This window comes from Trichomycterus rosablanca, chromosome 2 (genome assembly GCF_030014385.1).
Source record: "Trichomycterus rosablanca isolate fTriRos1 chromosome 2, fTriRos1.hap1, whole genome shotgun sequence".
Classification (NCBI taxonomy): Eukaryota; Metazoa; Chordata; class Actinopteri; order Siluriformes; family Trichomycteridae; genus Trichomycterus; species Trichomycterus rosablanca.
The window spans coordinates 36477714-36497448 of NC_085989.1; the positions used below are offsets into that span (position 1 = coordinate 36477714).

The window sequence follows — 19735 nt, forward strand, 5'->3', positions numbered from 1 at the left end:
TAATATAGTAAATGATGGTACTATGCTTTTATGCTGTATAGTCGTTACTGTGATTTAATTCATTAATTTAAAGAAACGTGACTCAACGAAGCGGTTTGATCAAAGAAAGATTACTGAGCGGCGTAATTAAAATCTAATCCAATCGAATCACGACTATACAGTGACGTCACGATGACGCGGAACCAAAACAAACCGCATTTTACGCTAATAGAGCACGAACATAAAAACTAGCTTCTTCTTAAAAAGAGAGCATTTATATCGAACTGTTGTCAGTAATTAATACACACAGTTGTTTAAACTATAAACAGTCTTAACCGTGTCAGGTTTAGGACACCAGCCTGTCCAGTGAACTTTGCTGTGGTCATGCAGGTGGTGGTTTAGCTGGTAACAGCACGTTCTGTAATTATTTTGCACATGGCGCATTGTGGACTGATCACTGTTATTGTAGCGGTATGGCTCACCAGCACTCAGGTTGTGAAATCAGCAGAGGATCTTTCTTACATAGCAGCAGTGTATGAACATAAGGTTTTACTCAACCCGGATCCAGCTGTGGCAGTGGAGAGAACAGCAGCCCTGCAACACATGAACAAGAACCTGGAGGTGTTTGAGGAACAGGCTGCTTCAGCTGCTCAGCAGGTAACACCAGCAACACTGCAATAACACAAACACAATATTGATCAGACAAGTCAACTTTCAACAACTTTACTTTAATTCATTCATTTTTACTTACATTTTCATCCTGGTCACAGTAACAGTCTACTCACACACATCTAGAGGCCATTTATTTATTTATTTATTTATTACACACTTTGGTTACATTCATGACAGGACAGATAGTTACTGGTTACACAAGATTCATCAGTTCCAGTCTTTAATGCCAAACACAGTCATGGACAATTTTGTATCTCCAATTCACCTCACTTACATGTCTTTGGACTGTGGGAGGAAACCCAGGATCTAGGGGTCATTAAATAATACAATTCACTTTCTGCATAATTTTGGGAGGAAACCAAAACAATTTTTACAAGTTTTACACAATTAGTAAGAATTGGGGGTTTATAGGTTATAATTTCAATATCAAAAACAACTGTTTAATGTAAAGTGTTTTTCAAATAAAATCTCTCTTAATAGCATTTTAAAGTGTTGTTCAAAAGAGGCATTAAGTGATTTAAACTGGCAGTAATCGCCTAGTGCTTAAGGTACTGGACTAGTAATAAAAAAGGTTGCTGATTCTAGCCCCACTGCTGTAAGGTTGTCACTGTTGGGCCTTTAATTGCTTAGACTGTGTACTGTCCCAGTACTGTAAGTCACTTTGGATAAAAGCATTCGTTAAATGCCGAAAATGTAAATGTAAATTATTTATTAGAAACGTTCATTTGTTTTCATGTAATTTAAAACATATTTAGTTCTAATATGGCTAAATTGAAAGACAGATTTGAACATCATTAACATCATCACTAGTAAAGCCCCTCAGGCTCTCAAAAATCAGTAAAGCCAAACCTACGTCAGTAACACAGCAGTAAAACCTTTTGAAAAACACCACTCATTAAAATTTTACTGTTACACACTTGATACCCACTCCACCAAAAGCCAAAAAGTTGTCAGTTTGCCACAACTGCCCACTTGCCACAATAACCCACTTGTTATCAGTAATATATAAAATAAACAGAACAAAAACTTACACAATTAACCTTAACTTGTTTAACAGGGTGCCCAGATCATAGTGTTTCCTGAGGATGCCATCCATGGGTTTAACTACACCAGAGTGTCTATAGCTGGGTATTTGGAGACAGTGCCTGATCCTGGAACTGTTGTATGGAGTCCATGTGCAGACCCTGACAGATTCAGTAACACAGAGGTACATTTTCTCACATCTTATTGATAAAGCTTAACACATAATTAATCAAGAACAAACTTATGCTTGTTTTATACACCAAAAACTATTTGCTTGCTGAATTTTCATTTTCACAACCTCCTACTAGACAGTAAAGGTGTGCGAAAAGAGGTCTGAAATTGGAATTACACATCTATTTTAATCAAGCCCTGTGTTTTACCATGATGTTGTGCCATATTAGATCAGTTTCTAGTATGGGTGCAGCACTACACTTGAATTTAAGCAACTTAATATAAGCAAATACATTATATTTTGTATAAGGGGATTATTACATAAAAACAGTATTTTTGTGATAAGTTAAACATCTTACTGCATTAATATTTATTTAAAAGTGGAAGTTTTATTTTATAGTTTATTTTTTTTGTATTTTTATTTTACAGATGTGTTACTTTTAATAAAGAAAATACACAATTGGAAACTGTTCTGTAACAATATTGTACAGTTAGAAAAACATGGAATAGCCAGACTTATATTGATTATTTGTCTTATGTAAAGCGTCTTTGAGTATCTTGAAAAGCGCTATATAAATAAAATGTATTATTATTATTATTATTATTATAGATTTTGCTATAGTCCTTAATTTTTTAACAGTTACTTAATTTATACTGACTTAATGAATTTTCTCCACTGTTTTTTTTTTTACGTTAACATGAAATTACTGTGGATACTCAAATGCTGTCACATGACAAGTTCATTAGATTGCTTCTAGTTATGTGTGACATTTAAACAAGTGTAAACACTTATAGATGATGAGCATCCTAATGAATTTCCCTGTACACGTTATACTTGTGCAACATGCAAGATAAAAAAAAATACATCATGTCTTCATATATATTTTTTAGGTTCTCCATCGTCTGAGCTGTATTGCTCATAAAAATCATCTCTTCCTCGTGGCCAACATGCCTGACCGTCAGCCCTGCGACAAATCTAATGATCCTTTCTGTCCAGCTGATGGCCAGTACCAGTTTAACACAGATGTGGTTTTTAGTGACAATGGCACCATTGTAGCGAGATACCACAAACAGAACCTGTACTTTGAGGCAGCTTATGATACACCTCCCAAGTGTGAGTATGTCTTCTTTACTACGCCGTTTGCTGGACGATTCGGAGTGTTTACCTGCTTTGACATACTGTTCAAAGATCCAGCTGTGACCCTGGTGAAGGACATGGGCATTAGACAGCTGGTGTACCCAACAGCCTGGATGAACCAGCTCCCTTTGCTGGCTGCTGTGCAGTTTCAGCGCTCCTTTTCTTACTCGACAGGAGCCACCTTGTTGGCTGCTAACATACGATCAGCAGCTTTGGGAATGACTGGAAGTGGGATTTTTACTCCCTGGGATGCAGTTTACCATCATGATATGGAGGGAGAGACTGGGAAACTGTTGGTGCATAAATTGCCAGTTCTGGATCCTTCTCTGTTAGGGGATGCTGAAGAGAGGAATAGATTAAGGTTAGTGCCCTTCTCGGGGCATTCTGGAGTGGAAATAGAAAATCCCTGGTCTGTAAAAGAATTTCAGAAAAACTCAGACAGAGAGTATTGCCTAAAAGAAGACTCGAGCTGTGATTCACCTGACAGACCTACACCCTTCACTTCGACAATGATGTATGATACGTTTACCTTGGTGCCACTAGATGGCAGACAGGGGAATATCACAGTATGTGACGGTTCATTCTGCTGCCACCTGCTCTTTCACAGATCAAACCCCAACGAAGAGCTTTATGCACTTGGAGCATTTAATGGACTACATGTGGTTCATGGAACATACCACTTAGAAGTGTGTGCCTTGGTTCGATGCACAAGGCTGGATAGTACAAGCTGTGGAGAAGAAACTGAGCAAGCTCAGACATTAGTGGACTTTCACCTGCATGGGACGTTCAGCACTCAACATGTCTATGCTGGGGTGTTGGGCAGTGGGATGACTCTGGAGCGACCTGATCAGTCTGGCTGGGAGAATGGAGGCAAGTTCTACATGAGCCGTAAAGGGATGAGCAGGGGATTGGTGACTGCAGTGCTGTATGGTAGAGTTTATGAGAAGGACAGCATATAGGCAATTTTATATTTCAAATGCTTTGCTATGGGCCTTGAGTATAAAAGTCAGGAGAAATTTCTTATACAGGTGACTCATATGAATCAACAGGAACCAATTGAAATGGTTTGGACATCCCACAAGAATACTCACTGGTCAGCCCGCATTGGAGCCGTTTTATGCACATCCCACTGCACAGAGACCACAGGTAGATCCAGGACCTGAATCAGGTATTTTGTCACCCAGCTGTCTCATGAATACCTGGGGATCACAATAGCTCAAATCTTTAGCCAGAGATAAAGTCTGGGCTGGTCTGCTTAGCCTACTGCCTCCATAATTCATCAGGAGAAGTGGATAAAAGATGAGATGAAACACTTAAATAAGGTTATTAAAGGCTTAAGTAAAATCCTTAATAAATCTGGTACATTTTCAAATACAAGTCATTGTTGTTTAAGTGATTAAGTCATTTTATGTGCTATGGGCATTGTTTGTTTATTAGGATTTTAACGTCATGTTTTACACTTTGGTTACATTCATGACAGGAACGGTAGTTACTCATTACACAAGGTTCATCAGTTCACAAGTTTAATATCAAACACAGTCATGAACAATTTTGTATCTCCAATTCATCTCATTTGCATGTCTTTGGACTGTGGGAGGAAACCGGAGCACACGGAGGAAACCCACTGGGAGAACATGCAAACTCCACACAGAAGTGACCAGGACGGCCCAACTGGGGATCGAACCCAGGCGCTGTGAGGCGTGAGGCGACAGTGATACCCACTTAGCTACCGTGCCGCCCTTTGTGTGTGCAATGAACTTGGCTTTTGCTAAAAAAAAAATAAAAAAATCCTGATTTATGTGAAAGCAAACAAAATTCAAAGCACAAAATATCAGTCACTGATACCTTTCTCTCTACTGGAACATTCTGGTAGAAAGAATTAGAAAATACTGTTATATAAGGAAATATAAGCACACATTTATCTAAATAAAAAGAGGTCAGTTCTGTTTACTCACCCAAGCAGTTCTTCTTCATCTCCTATAGATTGAATTCCACTGCTTTTCACTGTTTTCTTCTATTCCCCCTTTGCAATTTTATCATTACTCTACATGTGGGTTGGACATTTACATTTTAGGCATTTAGCAGACGCCTTTATCCAAAGCGACTTACATTACAGTTACAGTATACAGTCTGAGCAATTGAGGGTTAAGGGCCTTGCTCAAGGGCCCAACAGCAGCGACCTTCTGATTACTAGTCCACTACCTTAACCACTAGGCTACGGCATGTGGTTTAGACTATTCATTATGTTTGGCTCCAAAACATGGCAAATGAAAACAAATTATGACCAAGTGACACAGAACTGAAGACAAATTATTAACATGTGATGCAGGATGAAGAAATGATGTTCATGTGATGTAAGCGTCTGGCACAGAGCAACACAAAATCGTGAAGGAATGCAAATTTTTTGCAGGTTTGTTATAGTTATGACTGTACGTCATAAACTTGACTGGGATTTTCCCCAGATCAAAAACACTTTAATGTGTTCTCAATTTCTTAATTTAAAGAACAACCCATGAGGATGTTTCATGTAGGAGGTTAAATTAATACTGATTACTGTGCCAGGGCTGATACCGGCCTGAAACAGGTTAGACTTTATCGTTTTCAAGCAGAAGAATATGATTAGCTACGCTTACAGTAGATTTAAAAGGAATTTAAAGCAAGTCCAGGATAAAGTCTGACTGGTTAACATCAATTAATTAGAAGTAAAAACCTCAACTGAGTTTCTATTACAGAATTAATCCTAATGTGACAAAAATATTCATGATTTATTAGTAATCATTTAAGCAATGCACAAAACTGTTGACTCCCTTAGTCTCTTTATACTCTTATAAAAAGCAACACTTTTTGACCACAAACAAGCATTCACACTCACAACCACATGAACACATATTTCAATCCTCTGTTTATGGTTACAGTACAAGAACTGCTGTAACTGACCAGCAAACCCTGTCAGTACCGCAGCGACAATGCCTTTTAAACAAAGCATCTGATTTTTTTTTTAAGGAAAAAATATTCATTAGTCATCCATATTCAAACCCATCATCAATTACAAACCCTGTTCCAAGAAAAGTTGGTTGGTTTCGTGAAACACAGTAAAAAGAAGAATTTGTGATTTGTTAATTAGAAAGAAAAGATTTTCTATGTTTTCACTGACCATTGATGCCTGTGATACACTCCAAAAAGTTGGGACAGAGGCAAAATAAAAGTGAAAAGTTGATAAAATATTTCAGTTACAGTGTTTTGAAACGTTCCACAATAAGAAGGTGAATTTGTAACAGCTGAAACAAGCCTTAGTCTGTGCAAGTCGTAATGGGTCGTAAACTGAAACTCTATTATGCAAAGAGTAAGCGGTACATTAATTCTATACAGTATTGCTGTTGTGTTCTCTTGGCCGGAGCTCATCTCAGATAGTTGAAACGACAGTGGAAATGTGTGCTGTGGACAGATGATTAGACATTTCACCTAGTCTTCAGGAAAAACTGTTGTTTCTCAGTGCCGAGATGAAAAAGGATCCAGACTCCTATCAGCAAAAGGTGCAAAAGCTGACATCTGTCATGGCTTGGGTGACTCGGATATGTGTGAAGCTACTATTTGAGGCGATTTTTGAGAGACATATGCTGCCAGAAAGGTCTTCTTTTCCCGAGAAGTCGATGGTTATTTAATCTTTGTCACAGATGAAATAACCAAGACGATGCCAGGCCTCTTTCTGCATATGCTACAACATGTGCATGTGCTAGACTGGCCTGCTTGCAGTCCAGATCTGTCTTCTATTGAAAGTTTATGGAGCATTATACTACAGTGACCACAGACTGTTGAGCGGTTAATATCTTATATTAAGCAAGAAGGAACACAAATTCCACTTGAAAAACTGCAACAATTGGTGTTCTCAGTTCCCAAACCATTAAAGTCTAATTAATAGAACAGCTAATGAAACAAAGCATTAAACATGCTTCTGTCCCAACTTTTTTGAGTGAGTTAGAGGCATTAAATTCTAAATGTCTTTACATTACAAATGACAGCTTAATTGATCAGTGAAACACAAACACCTTTCTACATTTATCAGTTAAATAAAGATTCATGAGAATTAACAAACCACAGATTCTTCTTCTTATTGCATTTTACAAAATGTCCCAACTTTTCTGCAAAAAAGGGTTTATGTTTTTGCAGCAACAAGGACTGCATGCAAACTGGAAATATGCACAATCATTACAGTCCAGTCTTGGTAGATCTTACTTTCAATAAATTATTAACAGTTAATAAAAACACAAAACCATAATACATGCTTTAAAATAAAATAGACAGAATAGCTTGGTCCCTCTGGCTTGGTTCTACAGCACTCAGGTCTGGACTTAACCCTCCTTAAACTCCCCCCTGTTACTGCCAGAGAGGAATATGGGAACTGTAGCCCCACAGTAGTCCTAATTCATTATTTCCTTATTACTCACACTGGTTCTCTCATTCTAACAATGAGACACAATTGTGCATTTAAATTAAACAAGGCAGGTCGAAAGAATGGGTCTACAAAAATAGAAAACCCATACATATTAAAATATCTGTAGTTGCTAGGTCAACCATGTCTGGCTTTTCTTTATTTATTTTCTTCAGCACATTTCCCTGAAGGCTCCTGAGATGCTGGGCGCACAGCCCAAAGAACAGAGGCAAGCAGCAATGATAACCTATAGAAATTGTAGGTTCCATTATCGCAGCAGGGCTGCAGCTTGAAAGGTGTTTTCATACTTATCTTACTTAAGTTCATACCCAGAACTGATTATACTGTAGAAGAGTGTGATAGTTCCAGAGTTCTTTTTCACAAAAATATTCCAAATTGTGTCTTAAATGTGCACAGAACCCTATCGCGGGGAACACGCTTTCAGACGTGTACTACATGTTACAATTAATCATTAAGATTAGATTGTGGCATGTGTAAATATAAGCGGCATGCTCAGCTGAGCTAGACTGAAGGTCAAGATGGCAAGAAGAAAAGACCTAAGTGACTTTGATAATGGTTTTATTCCTGGGGCAGAACTCTGGGAGCAGATTTATGGAAAAGTGATATGGAACGATGTGTCATCCTTTCTTGGCAGGTAGGCAAATGGTTACCAATGTGGAATGGTTGCGGTCCTTTGCAAATCTAATAACCTAATCAATATCCGGATTAGACTGATTTCTAGCAGGATGAATAAGTTTCCATCCAAAGGGGGCTACTGAGGAGCGACTGAACATGCTATGGCCTTCACAGTCAGCACGTCAACCTAAATAGAAACGTATAGAACATTTTGACAAAGACAGTTTTCTTTAACACCACAATCAAACCACCACAATTATCCGTCTGAATAACCTGACCATAACACTTCCATAGCTGTTAAAATTAAATGCAACATGACAAGTTCTGCCAACTGCAATTGTTCTATGCCTGGCACAGGTAAAACAATATATGGTTATATTATATACGGTTTTGTTTAAAATTCAAGTTCAGTTAAGGTGCATCCCGGATTGAAGAGGTTTACATTTTTATATACCTACCTAGTCCCTTTCTGTACAGACATACCACTGTAAAAACACCATACCACATAAAACCATAGGGTTTTATCCTGCCCAATATAAAGCATCACTTCTGGGTTTAGTTAGACCCCCTTCATTCTTCGTCACCTTTTAGTGATTAATTTTTACAAGCTCCATAATCCCCAGTCATGTCAAGTAGCTGAGTCGAGCATCTCTTTCACTTGTACAGTAAATATTGTGCGCAATTCCACTGTTTTTGAAATGTTTCGACAGCATCATGTGCTTGCCCTGATTGGCTGCAAGGATAAAGATCATAGAAGGCCAAAAACGCTGTAAAAGTTTAAATATAAAGATTTAAAATACAAAGAAAACAAGTTTTCAGTATAATATTAAAGCATTATTGTTTGGGTATTTTACAGGATTTCTTTAACCCTCTCTGTATAGAGCAGCTGTTAGTCTGCACACTCACACCTGTAATCTTTTCCCACACTGCACCACACAAGTTGTGAGGATTTGGTCTTTCACGTGCATTTAGGCTCATAACTGCCTAAACTGTACTAAACAACCAGGCTCAGTACCGGAACATTCAAGTGTGAAAACACCTTATATCCTCAAACGTGATTCAGTGCTGCTGTAATAACATGCTGAAGCTCTACACAATGTTCTGGCTCTTGTATAAACCTTCATTTATCAGTAAGTCTCCGAATCGGAATCGTTCAGTTCATCTTCATGTATGATGAGGCCATCCTCTCTGCTCAGGCTGTTGAAGCTGCAGTAGGATTGATGCTCAGTGCGCAGGGTGGGTAAAGGGTCAAAAGTCACAGCCTTGGATGGACTGCAAAAGTGGTTTATAGCACTAAAAGTGAGGCCTGATATGGAGCTGGCATTACCAGGAGACAAAGGCATCATAGTGGCCAAGATGAGAGCCAGACAGTCGGCCACATCTTTGTTCGGGGCACAGGCTAGGGCCGGCGTGTAACCTGTCAAACGAGCATCATAAAGGTCAGTGTTAAACACTAGTTCCTGTGTTTTAACAAGAGTGGTTTAATCACATAGGACAGATACTCACCGTTTTCATCCACAGCGAGAACACTGGCTCCTTTTCCTAGAAGCTCCTGCACTACTACTGCAAGTCCATTACGAGCAGCAACATGCAGTGGTCTGAGAATGAAAAACAATAAAACAAACAATTAAAACAGCAATTGATTGCGTTTACATAAACAAGAGTATCAAAAAGACATACATGCTTAAAAACTTAAGCTCACATTACAAGTTGAAGCCACTGAAATCTGATTATCTGCCCAAATGTAGTAAGGATCTGATTTTTATAAAAAGCAGTGATACACAAAAATGAGATCTTTTTAAATTAGATTTCAAACACTTTTATCTGTGGCCCTAGATCAATCATCGATCTCTATCGATCTCTGATCAATCAATTAGATCTGCAGGTCTTTTTGGATACGCCACTACAAGCTTTGCACACCTAGATTTGGGCAGTTTATTTCATTCTTCATGTGAGATCCTATCAAGCCCTGTCAGAATAGACTGTCCTTCACATGCTGTTTAGCAAAGTCTTGATGGGACTGTCATGTGACTTTTACTTATAGGGCATTATTTCCTGTCACTCTGCCATAAGGGCCTGATTATTAAGTGATGCAGACATGGGTGTCTATCCAACAGATTGTCCCATCTCATCCCAGGAATTTTTGAGCTCTTTTAGATGGCTGTCGGACCAATGCCCTAATTGCTTGGATGGCAAATTTGGCCATTCAGCCAGCTCCAACAAATGTAAAAAGATTTCCAGTGTTGTCACTGATCAACTCAATTGTTTTTTTGTAATTCTAAATACATTTAGAATTTAATGCCTGCAAACCCAGTCAAAAAGAGTTGGGACAGAGGCATGTTTACCTCTAGGTTATATTACCTTTGCTATTATTTACAGTTTTTAATGATATGGGAACTGATGGCGCTGATTGATTGTTGCAGTGTGGCAAGTGGGCATTTTGCTTATTCTTGCTTGACAGTCTATAGTCGCCATTATCTGATTCTCCTCTTTGTGGTGCGGCATACATTTTCAAAATATTTTCAACAGGGCACAGATCTGAACTACAGCCCTGTGAAGTACATGTACTTGGATGTCTACAAAGCCATATTGTTGTAGTATGTGCAGAATAAGGCCTGGCATTGTCTTGCTGAAATAACCACGGACTTCTCGGGAAAAGACGTCAATTTGATGAAAGCATATATCTCTCTGAGATCCAAAAATACGCTTCCTCGTCAATGGTACTGTTAGATTATAGTTACACTTATGTCCATATACTTATGGTATTAGGCCTAGTATTTCTATAGGCCAGACCTGTGTTAAGCTTGACCGTAATTCACAAGCAGTTAGTAGTAAGTGAAAGCCGAATATGCCTTATTATATTATTAAGTTACCATGCACTTCTAGTAGTGGAATCCTTAATGGACTGTTGGTTTAATATTGCAGTCATCAATATCACTACAATTGTGTCATGTAGGGGGTGGTTTATCTAATTACAAATTTAGTTTAATGTTGTTTTCACTTCCAAAAACATTAATTTCAAGTATCTGCATTAGAATCAGTTGCACTAAACATTATATAGAATAAACTGTATGTTGATCTACTAAAAAGTTCTTGACATAAAATTTAGTGAACCAGGGTCTCCCAGAAACACTGAATGCAAGACAATAATACATCTTGATGAGATGTGATTGTAGTATCATATTAAATACTGCTGATTATTACTTTAGCCATTAGTGAACAGTCTATATGAAAGTGAAGTAGGTGTGGACTGTACATACGTTTGCAGAGCTGAGTTAGTGGCATTAATGAGGTTTCTGTCCATCACCTTCTCCAGAATTAACAAGGCACTGGTTTCATGCCCCTATACAAGAAAAGCATAAACATTCAAATGCACCTCAAGAATAACAGAGCAGGTTCTGTCAGCACAGATATGAGGCGTGTTTATTCTGTACCTTGCTGCAGGCTAAATGAAGGGCTGTGTTCTTGTTTGCATCCTGTAGCGTTAGGTCTGCTTTTGCTTTACTCACAAGTACTTCTGCAATAAAAAAAAAAACATATAACTGCATGTTATTCATTTCTATGACCATCTATGCACAATTGTGTTTCCGTATAGTGGTACTTGAGGCCTTACCCACAGTATTAGTCTGGCCATTCTCAGCAGCCATCATGAGGGGTGTTTTACCCAAAGCATCTATGGAGTTCACCTGCGCGTTGTGACCAAGCAGCAGCTGCAAGCACTCCACGTGGTCGGTGTAAGCTGCAGCATGTAATGGTGTTCTGGAAGAGACCAAAATGAGAGCTAAAACGAAATGCTTATATTTATAGATAAACATGAGTAGGAGCAAATTGAATTCTAAGAAATAGTTCCATTGAAAAGTATGTTTGCACAAATTATTCCTAACAGTAGGGCAAGACAATTGACTTTTCAGTTTTGTGCTCTAGGTGGGAAGCTTTTCATAGGGCCCTGGCTCAGGATGTTCATACACACAAAATACAATAAAAATCTCTTTAAATAATAATTGTGTACAATTGGCTCCAGTACGTAATGTGATTCTATTCTAACGGTACATAAACATCAAATGCTAGCTTAGACTGTCTTTAAAAAAAACAAAAACAAACTAGTGCTCGACATGTTCACCAATACAGCGGTACCGTGTAACTCGATGCCCCCTAAACTCGAAATATTTAAAACTCGATGCCCTTCGTTGAGAAATCTGTACCCTTAAACTTAACGTTTCCCCTAAACTCAACATATGTGCGACCACCGCTTTGTTCAGAGCTTGGCTTGAGCGGTGCAGTAAGATGTCATCTACTGTTTTCTACTGTTTCACTTTTAAACTTGTGTTATAGCTCGGGGTTCCGAGAAAAATTGCGAGAATCAGCTTTTCAGAGAGTCTCAAATGCTTATCATTAAAAAAAGCTATTATGTATTAAAAGAACATAAAAACACTAGACTTCTTTTAATTATTACTGCTCATAAGTTCTCTCCAGTAATGAATTGTCTTACTTGTTGTTTTTGTACACTAAGTCACGTTAAGCTTTGTGCACCATAAATGAAAAAAACAGGACTTGACATAGTATTCCGGTATATTGCATTCTGAACTTTGTGAAGTTTCTTGTGTAAAACTGAGAAGGTTAGTAACCCACAAACTTTGCTTGTTAAGGTATATACATCCATCATGCTGTTCTGTATATTAGTGTTCCAAATTCAGACACTTAATTCTGGTGTAGATGCAGACTCATTTGCAAGTGATAGAGTTAGCAATTAAACATCACTACTAACAATTCAATAAAAATGCTCCCATGTGAACAAAGCCCTAAATGACACAAATTAAATTGCTTTAATAAACATGCCATGCAACCTTCTAACCTGGACTTGGAGTCTGTAGCGTTGACAATAGCTGGACCCAATGTGTCTATCAGCAGCTCAGCTGAACCTTCGTTATCACTGATTCTGTAAATAAAAAAAAAGAGAGAAAACTTTTAGCTGTGGACACACTAAACAGTAAAGAAATTAAAAAAACAGGACTGCAAAGGCAGTCCATTACCAGAGCTATTAAGTGCTTAAGTTCAAATCTTAGCTTTGCTCTTGGCTGGCTGGGCCTACACAGATATGATTGGTTATGTCTGAGGCTGGGCTATTGCAGTCTCTACTGGCTGGTTGATACAACCTTGCACAAAGACTAAAGGAGATTAGTGTATGACTTTCCGAACGTGATAGTGCTCTCTGTTTAAAGCTGCTTCACGCAGGTGAAAAGAAGAGGTTGGCAACCAAAAATGTGTCAGAGGGGGTGTGTGTTAGGTACGGCATTTCATGGTAGGAGTAAGTTCAGGTAATTGGATATGACAAGATTTGGGAGAAAATACATAAATAGAATAAAAAATGAAAACAGGGCTTACACTGCACAGTGAAGTGGACTGAACGAGTTTCCATCCATCCTGTGGAAAACTTCCTGCTCTAACAGTGCCTCAACACAAGTATCATGACCTGACGAACAAAACAAGTGAATTAAAACGTGAGGAATCAGAAACATTTAAAATGGTGAAGTTGATGAGAAGCAGTGTGTACCATTGTAGCAGGCCCAGTGTAACGGAGTGTAGCCACAGTTGTCCATGATGACAGGCACTGTGTTTAGTGATTGTGCAGCTATCAGCAGTGGCCCCAGGACCCCAGTGTGGCCGCACGCTGCTGCCAGGTGCATAGCCGTGCGCCCCCTGTTGTCCCGCAAGCAGACACTTGCCCCATGTTGCAACAAAGCCTCCACGCATGCCTCGTGCCCAGTCACCGCCTGTACACACAAACAGCACAAGTTTACTTGACAGTCCAAGTGAAATAGAAGCTGAAAAAAATAAGAGTAGTTAAAAGTGTTCTGTTGCAGAAGATTTCACATTCGTGTGATTTATCACTTTCTATTATGCACTTTCTAAGGGGGGGGGGGGGGGGGGGGGGGTAAATTTCCAGTCCTTTACAAAAAGAAGTGGAAAGATGCCGCTTTTTCTTCTAGGTTCTGTCTTGTTAGTGTGCAGTGAATGTTTTAGTTATTGCTTCTGATCATGTCTTGTTCACTGGCAAACCTTAAAAAAGTCTTTCAACATTTTACAGCAATCCTAGTATTAAATAGCCCCTGTTGCAAGGGGAACTTCTTGCTATCACCACCAACTGGCACATATAACAGCAAAATGATAAAATCCACAGTTGATTTGTTGCTCTGCTGTTGCTACTGCAGAATAGCAGGTGTGTTGTTACATGGGCATTTGTAGCTTAACGGTTAAAGTACTGGATTAGTAATCATAAGGTTGCTGGTTTAAACCCCACCACTGCCAGGTTGCCACTGTTGGGCAGTACACGGTACTGAGTAAATGTAGAGTGAGGAAAAGAAGATACAACATATTTTAATATTAAAGCAACAGTGTAGGGTTTGTATAGCAGCTGATATATTAAGAATATTGAGCAAAATGTTATAATACAGTCACCAGTCACTTTTTACCTGTGATCATTCTCATCTTAAAGACATTTCTTAGATATAGTGAGTCGTTTTTTTCAAAAAGAATAATGCTTATGTAAATTTAACTGACCCCGCGGTGCAGAGCTGTCCTGCCCCACTTGTCCACAGCCCCAACATTGGCTCCTTTGCTGAGCAGGAAAAAGACACAGTCTGTATGCCCGTTGAGCACCGCCAGCATAAGGGGAGTTCTGCCATAAATATTCCATCAATTAGTTATTTCGGACTGCAGTCACATTCAACATACCATTTAAATATTACTTGGGAATTTATTTATTTGTGTGTATACAGCGTTCCACTCACTGTTTATTCCCATCCGGAACATCAACAGCTGAGAGTGGGCCAGCGTTGTTGACAAGTAACCGTAAGCATTCCGAGTGCCCGTTCACGGCTGAGAAGAACAAATGTACAAGGCAAGTGTTAGACAAACTTGTACAAATAATTGTTTTGAGAAGAAAACCCATGCAGACAAATATAAAAATAACCCATATAATTGTAGCAGGACCAGAAGTCAATGAAGAAGGGAGAATAGTGCTCCAACCGAAAAATCTAAAGCCAACAGCATTATGTGATCAGAAGTGTCCGCTGACCAAAGACTAGAGACTCTAACTGTACACTTGCTAAAATCTTTCTAATAGAGACCAGTAAGTTTAAGCAGTATGTAAAATCCCTTTTTGTACATTAATTACTGATGTCACAATGGAAATGCAGTCAATGACACCTTTGAAGCATGCATAATAATATGACTACATATTGGTTAAGGAACACAGACTTCTATTACTTTCTACATTTGACAAAACCTAAAATATATGTACAATTAATTTTAGACCCAATTACTCTGTTAAAGGTGGTTTCCTACCTGCAGCATGGATGGGTGTTCTTTTCTGGGTGTAATCTTTGAGCAGGATAGAGGCCCCCTGGTTGATTAGTACATCCACACATTCCACATGGCCCTTAAATGCAGCCAGGTACAAAGGAGTGTGTCCTTGCAGGGTCCTTACATCCAGGTCTAACAGAGACTGAACCAGCACCTCCAAAGCCTGGTGGTGACCATGGTAAGCCTTCAACACACACAGACATCCCACATGGTTTTGTTTGTCCATTATATTTCCCTCTGAGCTGAAAGGTAGGATATTTTACAATACTTGTACAGGTTTATACATGTTTTTACTCACTGCTAAGTGTAAAGGGCTAAGGGGAGCCTGTACATCTGTGTCATTAAGGATCTCAGTCCCAGATGTCTCCATTAGCTGAGGAGGAATATTGAACATGATAGACATGAACATTTAGCTTCAAAAATAATTCAACCATTACAATAAGGATAAATGTTCATATAAGAGCACTATTAAAACTATTAAAATCTTATACAACAGACAACAAACAGCTTTTAATGCTGTGCTGGTGGTATACAGTTTGGGTCAAGGTCACCCTGACTGCTTTGGCATTTCGGCTGTATAAAAAATAACAATGCTAAGTGCAGGATGTTTTAAAGCTCTGTATATGAGACGACTACTATTCCAGGAATTATAAATGATCATCAATTCTGACAGGATTTTTGTTCTACAGTTTATGCAGATGTAATCAACTGACATACTTGAGTGCTCTATAGTTTATGATGCTTGTGCCAGTGCTAGCAAGCTTTGTGTTCTTGCACTAATGCTACCTAGTATTTTATACAAGTGTATGGGATGTGTCCCAAATTACATAGCTAGTAGTAAATTTAGTTTAAGTTTTACTAATTTACTTTTTAAGTTTTACGTTTTAGGTTTTTTTTAAGACAATTTTGTATCTCCAATTCACCTCACTGTTCCAGTGTCCTAGCAATGTGATGTCAGTCTGTTAGAAAATCTTCATATATATATAAAGTTATATAGTGGTCCTGATAAGCTTTAATATTAACTCACCACATCCAGCGGTGTTTCACTGGCAATCTGCAAACATAAAAACACCTGTTAATACCACTTAATACCCACATACACACACAGTATAAAAAGTGTGGTGTGTGAGTAGGTAAAAGAGAGACAGAAGCTGACCAGTTCTAGGCAAAGGCGGTGACCGTAAGCTGAGGCATAATGCACTGCGTTAAAGCCCTGTTTATCCCGGATCCCTGGATTAGCATCATTGCGCAACAAATACTCCAAGCACCTGTAAGGCAAAACACAATAGTCTATTTAATACATTTAACAACACTATTTCATTTCGTGTTTTTACTAGAGAAGTCACCACATTCACAAAAACAAATAACAACAACCAGTAAATAATTAACTAAGCTCTGGTCTTTCCACTTGGGGGCACTGTGGTACAACTTCTAATAGCTACATTCCTAGAGCGGTCATCCAAGCTGGTCAGTGTACCAGAAAGGACATTGTTTATTACTTAAATCTGTCCCTGCCAGCACTGGCCAGACTCCCGATAGTAATGCAACATTGCATTATTAGACTGTAATGTATTTGAATAGCTTTGTCTTTCCACACATCACTAGGTATAACTCGGAAATATGTTTAATCAGTGGAATGTTTGTGTATAGTTTGCCATTATAGACAATTTCCAAATTGAAGTTTATTTGGCACATACAAAGTCATAAATGGTACAATTAGCAGTACAATGCTTTTTCTTACTACCTGGTCACATGGGCAATAATGAAAAAAATACACAAAAAAATACACATACGCATGGTGGTAAATCTAGATTCACATCTACACTTGTACAAACATGCACACACATACATACATACATACATACATACTGTATATACACAAGTCTGCCAAGTCTATATCAGTATTAATGTTTGGAGGAATGTCCTGTGTGCATTGTGTGTTGACATTTTGTTTGCTTTTTATAAGTATTCACATATTTTTATCTTTGATTAATTCCTCAAAATCATAATTAGTGTTGCAACAATAAAAATAATCAGCCAACATTTATCTGGATAAAATTACACTAGCTACCTTTTTGTAGGTACAAAACTATCAAATGAAGCAAGTGATACAGGGTTACTTGCCCAGTGGATTTGCTTAGACACCCTTGCTGTCTATGAAACAACGTGTTAGTACTTAGAAAGGTTGTTTGGTTGCAAAACTATTGCATCAGTATAGGGTTTTTCTAAGAGTCTCTAAGCTTTTATTGTAAACACTACAAATGTTGTTTTTTGGCCTTCAGCATGCATTATCATTGAGTTACTATGGCACTGATTAGATTTTCCTCTGTTAAGCATTCAAGTCTTCGGGAGGATATTTTTATATTTTTTATAAACGTTATTTTTTTTATCACTTCTCTAATTACTATATAACCAGTAGTAAAAGGAATCATGCATAGTGCATAGCTTATACCAAAGTCAGTATACTCAAATACTGGCACCTATGACAAACATGAACAAAATGATGTTTAATTCTACATATTACAAAACTTGCCTTTAGTCATAGTAAAAAGAAGAAAAAAAAAGTTTTCCTAAATCTGTGTGCCACAATTGTTTATACTCATTGAAATTCTTTTAAGTGAAATGTCATTTGTGTAATCGCAGAAATTTTTTTTAATTTTATTTATGCATTTTCTTTTATCTCCCAATCTAATCATATCAACATTTTTTTGTGGCCATGCAGAAACCCAGTAGAAAATCTGTGAGATTTGCTGAAGTGGGTCCACATGTGTAGAATCGATTCTGCATAGACAAATGGTCTCAAATCTATTACCATATGTTGTCCACCCTAATTAAGCATCATTTACAAATATTTTGAGCTGTTATACTAAAATACTAAAAATGTGCGAACAACTGTGGAACACACAGATTTGAGAAAACTATTTATCACATTATATGTTTTTAAACCCTTATACAGTACTTTTTAGCTTATAGCTTTTTGTTATTTTTTCCCAAGTAAAGGCTAAGCATTAAATCATGCTCTTTTAACAGCCTGTTTTGTTTATGTTTTTTTCAGGACGCCCTTCTGTCACAATCAACACAATCTTTAGCGTCTCACTTGGTACTAGACTAATGCATGAACAGGTTGTTTTCTTACTTTGCGTCGGTGTCTGAAGCAGCAGTGTAGTGCAGAGGGGTGCAGCCTCTCATGTCCGTTTCATTTACACTGGCCCCTGAGCCCACCAGTGCAAACAGGCACTGATAATTACAGTTAGCAGCTGCATAATGTAGTGGTGACCTGTACACACAAAATACAGAATATTTGTAACTGCAGTATTTGTTGATACTCAAGTCATTTTAAAAAGGTGACACAAAACATATGCTTCTATGTAGACATAAATCTATAAATATGTATTGTTTAAAGCAAGCAACTGGCTCGGGATTACCTAGCTAACCTGGGCAGTTGGTTGGATGAGTGGATGGATAGGTAGGTGGGAAAGTGGATAGATGGATGGGTGGGTAAGTGGGAGAATGGATGGATGGATAAATGGAAGGACAGGTAGGTGGGTTTTGAGTAAATGGATGGATGGATTAATGGTTGGGTTTTGGGTGAATGAATGGATGGATTGGTGGGTGGATGGACGAATGGGAAGATAAATGAATGGAAAGATAGGTAGGTGGGTTTATGGTGAATGGATGGATGAATGGTTGGTGGATGGATGGGGGGTGGTGTTTTGATAGGTGAATGGATGAATGAATGGAAAGATAGGTAGGTGGGTTTTGAGTGAATGGATGGATGGATTGGTGGGTGGATGGATAAATGGGTGGATGAATAAATGGAAGGATAGGTAGGTGGGTTTTGGGTGAATGGATAGATGGATTGGGTGGTGGGTGTGGGTAATTGGACAGATGGATTTGTGGGTTCTGGTGGATTGGTGGATGAATGGACTGATGGATGGATTTAATTAATCCCCAAGGGGAAACTTGGCTCATACAGTAGCAAACGTCAGTGGCATTGTGTACCCAAATTAAATGGTAGCTCAGCACTTAAGATACTAGACTAACCCTTGATTGCTTGAATTGTATTCAGTCATGATTGTACGCCGCTTTGGATAAAAATGCTGTAAATGTAAATACACTAACATATTTATACATTCACACAGTGCATAGAACATGGTGTAAAAAAGCAAGGTAAAATTAAACATTTACCATTCATGCTTAACATTTACACCCAAAGGTGTGTGTGGAGGAGGTTGTTACTACTAGTTCAGGTTTATATGATCTAGTGTTTATGCTGTTGGAATGGAGAGTATGTTAATAATAGTGGAGTTGGACAGAAGTCAGTA

The 19735-nt window shown here is 38.3% G+C and overlaps 2 protein-coding genes across 4 annotated transcripts in view; one reads left to right on the forward strand and one right to left on the reverse strand.

Annotated features, from left to right (window-relative positions):
* Positions 1–197: 197 nt before the first annotated feature.
* Positions 198–4360, forward strand: btd (biotinidase). The gene is made up of 3 exons (XM_062990799.1): positions 198–636; positions 1709–1858; positions 2737–4360. Exons 1-3 carry the CDS (start codon positions 415–417, stop codon positions 3940–3942), a joined length of 1578 nt encoding a protein of 525 aa, XP_062846869.1. The 5' UTR covers positions 198–414; the 3' UTR covers positions 3943–4360.
* Positions 4361–8818: 4458 nt separating this feature from the next.
* The window catches only part of LOC134333150 (serine/threonine-protein phosphatase 6 regulatory ankyrin repeat subunit A), a 56100-nt gene continuing 45183 nt past the window's right edge, over positions 8819–19735 (reverse strand). For all 3 annotated transcript variants that reach the window (XM_063015014.1, XM_063015006.1, XM_063015028.1), the window contains exons 14-28: positions 18547–18687; positions 16567–16678; positions 16438–16464; positions 15709–15783; positions 15393–15594; positions 14837–14924; positions 14607–14724; positions 13600–13819; positions 13431–13518; positions 12901–12984; positions 11662–11807; positions 11483–11565; positions 11309–11391; positions 9555–9646; positions 8819–9465 (exon numbers count right to left, since the gene is read on the reverse strand). In XM_063015014.1, the coding sequence (XP_062871084.1) occupies positions 9176–9465; positions 9555–9646; positions 11309–11391; positions 11483–11565; positions 11662–11807; positions 12901–12984; positions 13431–13518; positions 13600–13819; positions 14607–14724; positions 14837–14924; positions 15393–15594; positions 15709–15783; positions 16438–16464; positions 16567–16678; positions 18547–18687 (1849 nt within the window). In that variant the 3' untranslated portion in view covers positions 8819–9175. The remainder of the gene's footprint in view (positions 9466–9554; positions 9647–11308; positions 11392–11482; positions 11566–11661; positions 11808–12900; positions 12985–13430; positions 13519–13599; positions 13820–14606; positions 14725–14836; positions 14925–15392; positions 15595–15708; positions 15784–16437; positions 16465–16566; positions 16679–18546; positions 18688–19735) is intronic.

Coding starts and splice junctions, on each gene's coding strand:
- btd (XM_062990799.1), top strand. CDS start 415: ATGGCGCATTGTGGACTGATCACTGTTATTGTAGCGGTATGGCTCACC. Junction 637..1,708: donor CTGCTTCAGCTGCTCAGCAG/GTAACACCAGCA, acceptor CTTGTTTAACAG/GGTGCCCAGATCATAGTGTT. Junction 1,859..2,736: donor ACAGATTCAGTAACACAGAG/GTACATTTTCTC, acceptor TATATTTTTTAG/GTTCTCCATCGTCTGAGCTG.